This window comes from Priapulus caudatus, unplaced genomic scaffold (assembly GCF_000485595.1).
Source record: "Priapulus caudatus unplaced genomic scaffold, Priapulus_caudatus-5.0.1 Scaffold2099, whole genome shotgun sequence".
NCBI classification, from domain to species: Eukaryota; Metazoa; Priapulida; class Priapulimorpha; order Priapulimorphida; family Priapulidae; genus Priapulus; species Priapulus caudatus.
Window position 1 is genome coordinate 7801 of NW_014579160.1, and position 10633 is coordinate 18433.

General features: G+C 42.5%; 1 protein-coding gene across 1 annotated transcript in view; it reads left to right on the top strand.

The window, feature by feature from the left end:
- The window catches only part of LOC106818224 (solute carrier family 13 member 5-like), a 14428-nt gene extending 4148 nt beyond the window's left edge, over positions 1-10280 (top strand). The window contains exons 3-14 of the mRNA XM_014822947.1: positions 2553-2655; positions 3240-3330; positions 4046-4150; positions 4290-4466; positions 5144-5263; positions 5939-6034; positions 6566-6682; positions 7030-7145; positions 8126-8241; positions 8769-8930; positions 9438-9575; positions 10104-10280. Coding sequence (XP_014678433.1) covers positions 2553-2655; positions 3240-3330; positions 4046-4150; positions 4290-4466; positions 5144-5263; positions 5939-6034; positions 6566-6682; positions 7030-7145; positions 8126-8241; positions 8769-8930; positions 9438-9575; positions 10104-10280 — 1518 coding nt within the window. The remainder of the gene's footprint in view (positions 1-2552; positions 2656-3239; positions 3331-4045; positions 4151-4289; positions 4467-5143; positions 5264-5938; positions 6035-6565; positions 6683-7029; positions 7146-8125; positions 8242-8768; positions 8931-9437; positions 9576-10103) is intronic.
- The last annotated feature ends 353 nt before the right edge of the window (positions 10281-10633 follow it).

Genomic DNA, 10633 nt, shown 5'->3' on the forward strand with positions numbered 1-10633 from the left:
AGAGAGAGAGAGAGAGAGAGAGAGAGAGAGAGAGAGAGAGAGCACGAGAGAGCAAGAGAGCGCGCGAGAGAGAGACGAGAGAGAGAGAGAGAGAAAGAGTGAGAGAAAGAGCATGCAAGAGTGAGCGCTCAGGTGAGTATATTTAGATTTAGTATAGCACATATATATATATATATATATATTAATATATATATATATATATATATATATAGTAAAGTCACACACGAGCACCCGTGTAGATAAAAACAACGTGAAGGTATAGAATAAGGGTGTTTAAAGTTTTAATTGACGAGCTTTCGCAGATTACATCTCTTCATCAGGTCAGCAGACATTTGATTCTATTCCAATGATGTCTGCTGACCTGATGAAGAGATTGTAATCTCGAAAGCTCGTCAATTAAACTTTAAACACCCTTATTTTATACCTTGACTTTGTTTATATATATATTATATATTATATATTATATATATATATATATATAGATAAATAGATATATGTATATACATATATATATATATACAATATATATATTATATACTATATATATATATAATAATTATATATATATATATATATATTCGTGTAAAGAATACGAAGTAAGTCGTTTATTTTCACCTTCTGAGATTACTGGATGGTGTGGATAAGGTGACCCTGGCGTATCCTGGCTGCGACCTGAGAACCATTTGCTGCCACTTGCTGTTTGCTTTCTTCGTGTTTATACTCGATCGCAGGCCATGGTCCATCGAATCCGTCGTCATAGGAAAACGTTGTTTGTTTCCATATTTCAAAACGTGAGCAAACAAGCCGGCATATGATCAGGGTCTTATCAATAGACTCCTGATATGATGCATGGAGTGTGCGTTTCACGCAATATCTGTGTAAATGTTTGCGATAATACCTGGATCACGTCCGATCGCGGCGAAATTGATGTTATTTTGGCAAATGTAAGAGATGTAAGAAATTGCGAGGGGGGAGAAATAAATAATGAAGATAAAGAATCTAATCAACGCACTTCATCTATTTGTTGAGGATAGTAGAGCTTACGGTGGACTGTATTATCGGTATATAGGTGGTGTCTTTCATCATATCAGTTAGTTTAATTACGAGATATGAGGGCACGAATTTCACGGCTGGTTATTATACGCAGCTATTGTTAATTTTAGCCCCATTTTCATTGATTATATAATACTAACATATATATAATAAAACTATTATTATTACTTTAATAATAATTGAAATATAAATGATTGAGATTAGAATCTATTCATATAAATAAGTAAAATCGACACGACTAGTTCCTCATATAATGTTTTAAGTCGAATAATCGCAATAACCACGCGTTGGACAATATTAGTCGATAACATTCCAGCAATTTTGCTTAATTTAGCGCGTTAATAATTAGTCGATCGAACGCCCGTTCGTGTACGGGTCAACGTAATTAATTCTTAATTCACCACTCAAACACGCAACCGTACATATATTGCAGGAAGCGAAATGCGCCTACACGATCATCGTCATGGGATATACTGGATGACGGAGGCGCTCCCCTGGCGGTGACCTCCCTCATCCCAGCCTGCTGTTCCCGCTGCTCGGCGGTGCTGACGTCGCGCAAGGTCGCCATGCAGTATTTGAAGGACACGAACATGCTGTTCCTCGGCGGGGTTGGTGATGGCAAACTAGCTGATTGAGCACAGGAGTTTGCACCCGGCGCATCGCTCTCAAGGTAGATGACGCTCGTCGGATCGAAGCCACGCTGGTGAGTGCCAGCACGCCGGTTGACCGCTATGACAAACACGAGTGGGACACCCAACTCTCTCCCGTACAATCTCTCCCATTTCTTTTCTTTCTCTCTTGCATACTCGCTCTCCATCTCTCGCTAGCGCTCTCTCTCTCTCTCTCTCTCTCTCTCTCTCTCTCTCTCTCTCTCTCTCTCTCATTATCCTTCTCTGTGTGTGTGTCTCTCATTCTTTCTCTCACACACACACACACTCTCTCATTCCCTCCCTCTTTCTCTCACTCTCTAATTCCCTTTCGCCCTCTCTCTCTCTCTCTCTCTCTCTCTCTCTCTCTCTCTCTCTCTCTTCTCTCTCTCTCTCTTCTCTCTCTCTCTCTCTCTCTTCTCTCTCTCACTCTCTCTCTCTCTAATTCCCTCTCGCCCTTTCTCTCTTTCTTTCTCTCTCTCTCTCCCATGTCTTCATGCGGATTTGTATCTCTTTCTCTGTGTCTCTTGGTCAAACACCGCCACTTAAACCCAACACAAAACATAATACTAACCATAGCCTCTAACTATAATTCTAATCTTATACCCCCTCCCTACTAACGATATAGTATATTTTGAGTATTATATATATATATATATCAAGAGCTAATAATACCTATACCTATACCTATACCTATACCTATAGGTATTATTAGCTCTTGTATATATATATATACATACCAGCTGAAATAACAACTAGCTGCGATGCGAAATACGAAGTATCTAATCAGATTTCTAATCATCTACCTTTACAAGTTGATGCTGGGTATAATGGGCGCGACGCTTCCTTCTCTCTATGTGGATCAGCAATACGGCAGCGTCGGCCATGATGGTTCCCATCGTACAGGCGCTCATCAAGCAACTCACGGCGATCCGTAGCGAGAAACCTCCTACGGGTTAGCATCAGGGAGCGAGAGAGAGAGATAGGGGGAGAGAGAACGAGAGGGAGAGAGAGAACGAGAGTAAGGGAGAGAGAGGGGGAGATGGGGAGAGAGAACGAGAGCAAGGGAGAGCGAGGAGAGAGAGGAAAGCGAGGAGAGAGAGAGAGAGGTGGGAGAACGAGCGTAAGAAGAGAGAGAAGTGAGACGCGAACGAGAGTAAGAGAGAGAGAGAGATGAGAGAGAGAAGAGAGAGAGAGTAGAGGAGAGATTAGAAAAGAGAGAAGAGAGAGAGGAGAGGCGGAGAGATAGGCGAGAGGAGAGAGAGAGAGAAGGGGGATTCGGATAGACAGAGAGACAGACAGATGACAGACAGACAGAAAACAGACAAACAGACAGAACAGACAAGACAGCATGACAAGACAGACAGGAAGACAGGACAGACAGAAAGACAGAACAGACAGGCAGAAGACAGACAGACAGACAGACAGACACAGACAGAAGACAGACAGGACAGAGAGGAGAGAGAGAGAGAGAGAGAGAGAGAGAGAGAAAGAGGAGAAAATACGTTTTCATCGGTCATTCGTCTCTTTCATACATAGACCAGGAGAATGAAACCATGGAAAAGATGCCCCTAGAACATGATTTACACGTAACGGAAGAGACAGACGTGGACCAAATCTACAACAACCAGTGAGTCAGACAATTGATTCAAACTTATCTTAGCAAGTACTAAATTATTATAGAATATTGACTTTCCTAGTATCTTACTAGATAGGCTACACTTGGTCGGGAAATGACGTATAATAATAAACACAAATATATTAACAACATTCTAAATGATTCTATCTTCTATATTTCCTATTTTATACGACAGTTAAGATAATCAGAAGTAGGCCTACGTTAACCATTTTATTACAACAGAATTTTAATTAACGCAACCGTATTATTATTATAACACGAATGACATCCTGAACTCCATATAACGAATGTACGACACACCAAACTCTAACAATTTTTCTACCTTCTGATTTATCAGAGATACCTCATTCTCTAAACCTGCTCTAAAATGTTCCACAATGTTTCTAGCTTCTGATTTATTAAGCTGGGTTTACACTACCGACTTTATGTTGGCGAATTGGCGAGTTGGACCAACTTTCCAATTCGCCAACTCCGAGAATGTGAACATGTTCTAATCTCCCAACTAGTTGCTATCGATCGGTTGGTCGCGCAACTTTTGCGTTTACACTGCCGATTGTCGGTTGTATAGTTGTGAAGTTGGTCCAATTCGCCAATTCGCCAACGCAAAGTTGGTAGTGTAAACCCAGCTTCAGAGATACCTCATTCTCTAAACTTCCTCTAAAATATTTTTCAATGTTTCTGCGCCTGTCATCTTCTGACATCGCAGCAATGAGAAGCTCGGAGAGGCGGATAACGCTGAGAATGGCGGCGGAGATCGGGACGTGCAGCAGCAGCGCTACGGCGACAAACATCATCAACACCACGAGAAAAAGTAAGCCACTGTGCGCATGCGCCGTAGCTATCGTGGAAATTCTGGTGAACAAAGAATAGGTCCGCGTAGGTCACGCGTGCCTGTATACCACTAACGCGTGCCTCCCACCACTAACCTTGTGCTCGCCTTTCGTCTCCAGGCCCCTGACGTCACACCAGGACGAGGATCCGGAGGAGGGGCAGGCGGCGAGATCACAGGAGGACGCCGCGTTTGCGAAGGGCATGCTGCTTGCCATCAGCTACGGAGCTGCCGTCGGCGGTACGGCTACGCTGACGGGCAGTCCGCCTAACCTCGTGCTCAGCGGTCTCGTCGAAACGTAAGCGGCGACAGTGCGCGGAACCCGTAGAAGAATATTATATATATATATATATATATATATATATATATATATATATATATATAATATCATACAATATTATATTTTATAATATATTATTATATATATATATACATATATATATATATATATATATATATATATATATATATATATATATATATATATATATATAAGAATATATCGCGTAAAGCGATGACAAGCGATAAGCAGCAGCACACGTTCGCCGTCATTACCTAATCGGCCGTCTCTCGATGATCACGTGATGACGCGCGTATTATTGCGTCAGTCATTGTTGCGCTATGATCTCCTATGTATCAGATTGAACCGTAACGACCCTAACAGTAACCTTACCTCAAGATGTGTGCTTTACCTCAGGGTTAGCGTATTGTCATAGGGCTCTTCCCGGAATAATAATCTGTCTCAGAATTACCGTAGGGTTACCCCATGATAACTACATTACTTCAGGCTTACCGTAGGGTTATCCCAAGATTAGTAAATTACCTCAGAATATTACTGTTGTGTGGAATTATCTACGAGAAGATACTCTTACTGGATCATCGCAGTGTTACCCGATTATCGTTAGGTTAAGATTATATATAATTAGTAGATTTCTGTGGCATTAATTCTACACCCATTGACGTTGACTGTTTCAGCTGGTACCACGGCAAGGCTGGGCTGAACTTTGCGACTTGGTTCGGCTTCGCAGCGCCATTGTCTGTCGTCATGCTCGTCATTCTCTGGTTGTGGCTTCAGTTCAACTTTCTAGGAGTCAGGTAGGCTAATCGAAGCTCGGGCTCAGCCCTAGCTAACATGCATTTACGGCTAGCTAACGTGCATCCATGGTTAGCTAGCTAAATTGTGCTCACTTATAGCTATTGAGTTCTCAGACATAGCTGTTGAATTCGCTTAAACCTCGCTTAAACGCATTCATCACTCTCGCGCTACCTGGCGCATTTGACACGTAAAAACGTGTATGACACGCGTGTTTTCTATTCCACCTCCATCGAAAGCTTTGCAAGTTCGAGGTTAAGGCTAGCGCTATGTTTAAGGTCAAGGTTTGGGATGAGGTTTGGGTTAGAGTTGATGTTAGGGTTAGGGTTGATGATAGGGTTAGGGTTAGGGTTAGGGTTAGGGTTAGGGTTAGGGTTAGGGTTAGTGGTAGGGTTAGTGTTGAGGTTAAGATTACGGTTAATGCTAGGGTTAGGGTTGAGGTTAGGGTTAGGCTTAGTGTTAGGCTTAGGGTTGATGATAGGGTTAGGACTTAGGGTTAGGGTTAGGGTTAGGGTTGAGGTTATGGTTATGGTTGAGATTAAGATTACGGTTAATGTTAGGGCTAGAGTTGATGTTAGGGTTAGGGTTATGGTTAGGGTTAAGGTTAGGGTTGAAGGGTAAAGATTACAGTTAATGTTATGGTATGTAAGGGTCTTTCCTTGGTGTTGCGGATGCAGGACGCTATGTGGTTGCTGCATCAAGGGCAGAAATTCAGCCGACGCTGCCGTAGAGAAGGTTATCAAGGACGAGAACAGCAAGATGGGACGAATGACGTGAGTCTACAACTTATTGTCGTACGTGAGCGAGAGATGCGTGATATTGCCCCTGAGGGAGGAAGAATGGCAGATAGAGAGAGAGAGAGAGAGAGAGAGAGAGAGAGAGAGAGAGAGAGAGAGAGAGCGCGCATTCGAGAGAACGAGAAAGAGGTATTGAGAGACATTGAGGAAAAAGGCAAAGAAATGGATTGAGAGAGAGAGAGAGAGAGAGAGAGAAAGAAGGAGACTAGGGAGATAGTAAGAGAGAAAGAGAGAGAGAGAGAGAGAGAGAGAGAGCAAGAGAGAGAAAGACAGAGAAAGAGAGAGCGAGAGAAAGAGAAGGGTAATAGAGAGATTTGTTGAGAGAAAGACGGAATGGAGAGGAAAAGATAGGGAGACCAAGAGAGACAGCGAGTGAGATAGATAAATAGAGAGGGAGAGAGAGAGAGAGAGAGAGAGAGAGAGAGAGAGAGAGAGAGAGAGAAAGAAGAGGTGGGAATAAAATACTATCATTACCTGTTCTATACATTAATGGCGTCTATATGATAGGTTTGCTGAGTGGGAGATCTTGGTTTGCTTCATATGTTTGGTTGTGCTCTGGTTCGCGCGTGATCCGAAGTTCATGCCAGGCTGGGGAGAAGCATTTGTCGACGAGTATGGAACAATGTAAGTGGATAATATAACTCATCAGTACGGGGAAACACAGTCAGGATTCTAATTTCTACAATAAATATTCAAATGGGTATTGAACCGTTATTTTAATTAAAACGACTTCAACCTTTTGCGATAACAATTTATTAAATTTAACTTAATTATACGAAAGTAGAGCGCTGTGATAGTCACGAGTAGGCTACCCTATGACAGAGGCACACGCGTTCGTGCGCTGTTACCCTGTTAAACTGTCAGACATGCAGAGTTCCAAACGCTGTCCATTCGTTAAAGGCGAACAGGAAGGTGTCACAGGGTAGAGTTACGTCACGTCCGTTCGTCACACATATGACGTAATTTTTTAGGTTTCCATCAGACGCTACGGCGGCGCTAACTATCGGGTTGATAATCTTCATGCTGCCTGCGCATGCGCCCCCTTGTCTGCAGGGTATCTTCCCACTTCCAGGGGAAGAGAAAAGCGGTAGGATACCAACCAGTAAACTATAACCAACTGTATATATATACATATACATATACATATACATTAGGGCTGTAACGATCCACTGAAATCCAATCGGATCGAGATTCGCTTCCCTCGATCCGATCTTCGATATTTTTCCCCGTATTTTCGATTGCACTTCGATACCACTTTTTTTCTCCAATAGATGGCGGCACTACGCTATATACTGTGGAGTGTTACCAGAGCATATAAATCACTGATTATAACCAATCACTCTCGAACCAATGTTACTCAATGATTCTCACCAATGTTACTCATCGACTGTGCAGTGTATATATACTCTCTAGACTCTCTAGTCTATTCACCATTTAGTATTCATTGCCAATTTCTAATAACTTATTATTGCAAAATAATGAAAATATAAAAAATAAGATAACATTTCAATATTTTGGGAATCGAATCGAAGGAATCGAATCGAGAGGCTAATATCGAGAACCGGATCGAATCGAGAGGCTTGTGTATCGTTACAGCCCTAATATACATATACATATACATATATATTAATATATATATATATATATATAGTTTTATATATATATATATATAATATAGTTTTATATATCCCTCTACTATATCTCTACTTTATTTACGTATTTGCACCGAATCTACCACCAGAGGGAGACAAAAGTGGTCTGAATAGCAATGTCGTTGTACCATGGTAGCCATCCCCTTATGGCAAACATCCCACTTCTCTACATTGCATATGTGCATGGGCATTGCCGTGTTTAGCAGCGTGTGTATCGCATGCGCTTGGGGATTCGAGCTTTAATGCCCATGCGCAAAGTACAAGGGAAATAACGTTTGCCATAGAAGGGATATCCACCATGCTACGCCGCCCCCTATGAATAGACATAGGTCCATACGTCGTGACATGGGTCGATGTTTATGTGGTTGTCATGGCAACAATCGTGGCACCTGAGGGGACGTGTATTGTGTTTCAGGTGTAAGGAGACATTCCACGGAATCCCTGCTGCCCTGGGATAGTGTTCAGCACAAGATGCCATGGGGAATCATTCTGTTGCTGGGCGGAGGCTTTGCCTTGGCAGCCGGTGTAGAGGTGAGAAAACAGCGCGCATGCGCAACGGCCTGACGCTGATTATGATCCTAGCTTTGATTGTTCTGGAATGAATCACGTGCTGGACAATGATAGACCGGATTGTTGTGATTGGTCTATAGCATGTCACATGCAAGCACCTGCTAGATTGGATCGTTATGATTGGTTCTAGAATAGATCACGTGTTTGGCACTGTTGAAGCGTATTGCTCTGAACCAGGACTGTGTTGCCAGGAAAGGTTTTCGTTCTAATGCTTGAATATTATATATTGTGTTATTACGTATATACTGTGTATACTATTCAAATTAAAAATCGTTTAAGACTGCTGAGCAATAGAGGAAGAACATAATTACGCATATATGTACACGCATATATATACGCACAATACTGCACAATTACCACAATGGTGTTCATGTGACTAAAATTAATAGTCAATTACTAAAATTGATAGTCAATTTACTAAAATTGATAGTCAATGTGTCATGGATTAAAATTGACTATCACTTGACATGACTAACATTTTTCTGCAGGAGTCCGGTCTGTCGGCGTGGGTGAGCGGAGGACTGTCATCACTCAACGTGCTGCCCGTCTGGGTGGCCGTATGGGCCGTCTGTCTTATCACCGGCTGCATGACAGAGATAGTATCCAATACTGCCACCGCTAACATAGTACTGCCGCTGCTAGCGAAGCTGGTAGGGACCGCCAGATGGCGTCTACTAAGGACGTTCATAATTATCGGTTGCTGATTGATTAACGATTGATGACTGATTCGGGTGGGATCGATTACCGATTGATAGCCGATCAATGACTTATTGATGGGTGATCGGTTACTGAGCAATGCTGATTTGTGGCTGATTGGTGACTGATCAATGTCTGGTGAATGATTGGTGATAAACGAGTGATCAATTTAGTGATCAATGATTAATTGATGGGTAATCGATTGATGATCGTGAATGTTTGGTACGTGAAATCAGGGTATGACTGTATGACACATACAGTACGTATGAAGTAAAGGCCTATTTTTAAGCTGTCGTATTTCATTCGAGTTCAAACCACACGTGCTCTATCGTAAATTATTCGTATTGCAAAGACCTAAAAGAGTTCAAGATTCCCGGCATGTTGTCAAGGAGATGTGTTGCTCCGATATGTCGAAACGTGACGTTGATATTTGACCGCATCGTGACATCTTGTCTCTGCAGGCGACGTCGTTGAACGTCAGTCCTTTGCTGCTGATGATGCCGGCGACCATAGTGGCATCATTCGCATTCACGCTTCCTGTTGCAACGCCACCTAACGCCATAGTGTTTGCCACGGGCGAGCTACACGTCGTCGACATGGTAAGCATGTGCGTGCGTGCGTGTGTGCGTGCACGCGTGTGTGCGTATGTTCGGGTGTGCGAGCGTGCGCGGGAGCGTGGAATCGTGTGTATGTTCGTGCGTGCGTGCGTGCGTGCGTGAATATGCACGGGAACGCGTATTCACTCGTGTGTGCGTGCGAGCGTGCACGGGAGCGTGAAGTCGCGTGTATGTTCGTGTGTGCGAGCGTGTACGGCAGCGTGTAGGCCCTACTCACATATATATTCGTGCGTGCCGGTGCGCGTTCGCGCGTGCTTATTATAGTGCGTGCGGGCACATGACGCATGTTTAAATTCTAATTATATGGGTAATATATATAATGGCAAAGCGAACAAACGTCACGTTACGGTTATGCACGGACCACAGTAATTATGATAATTTAATATAATTATTATATTATATAATATATATATATATATATATATATATATATATAATTATTATATTATATGATAATATATATATATATATAATAATAATTATTATTAAATTATATAATAATTATTCTAGGCCAAGTGTGGAATAGTGATGGACATCGTTGGGCAGCTGCTAGCTATGGGACTTGCCATGACTTACGGAGTGCATGTTTTCGGATTCGGCACATATCCGGATTGGGCCAAAGATCCGTCAGAGATGCTCACGTCGACTGTGGCAGCCATCAACGTCACGACAGAAGCCATCTTATAGATCATGGCGATCTTAGCACGCACGCACGCGCACGCACGCACGCACACGCACGTGTAACGTAGAATTAAGAGTTCATGTAGGAATGATGAAGTAGAAATCCAAACTTGTGTTTTAAACTTATAAATGCGTCTAATTCATGCAACATCTGTAGATCATATGTTACACACGCACGTATAAATACACAACGCACGTATAAATACACAACGCACGTATATATACACGTACACGCATACATACACGTACACGCGCGCACACACGCATACATACACGTACACGCGCACACACACGCATACATACACGTGCACGCGCGCACACACGCATAAATATGCATACAACTATAGACACGCAAGCGC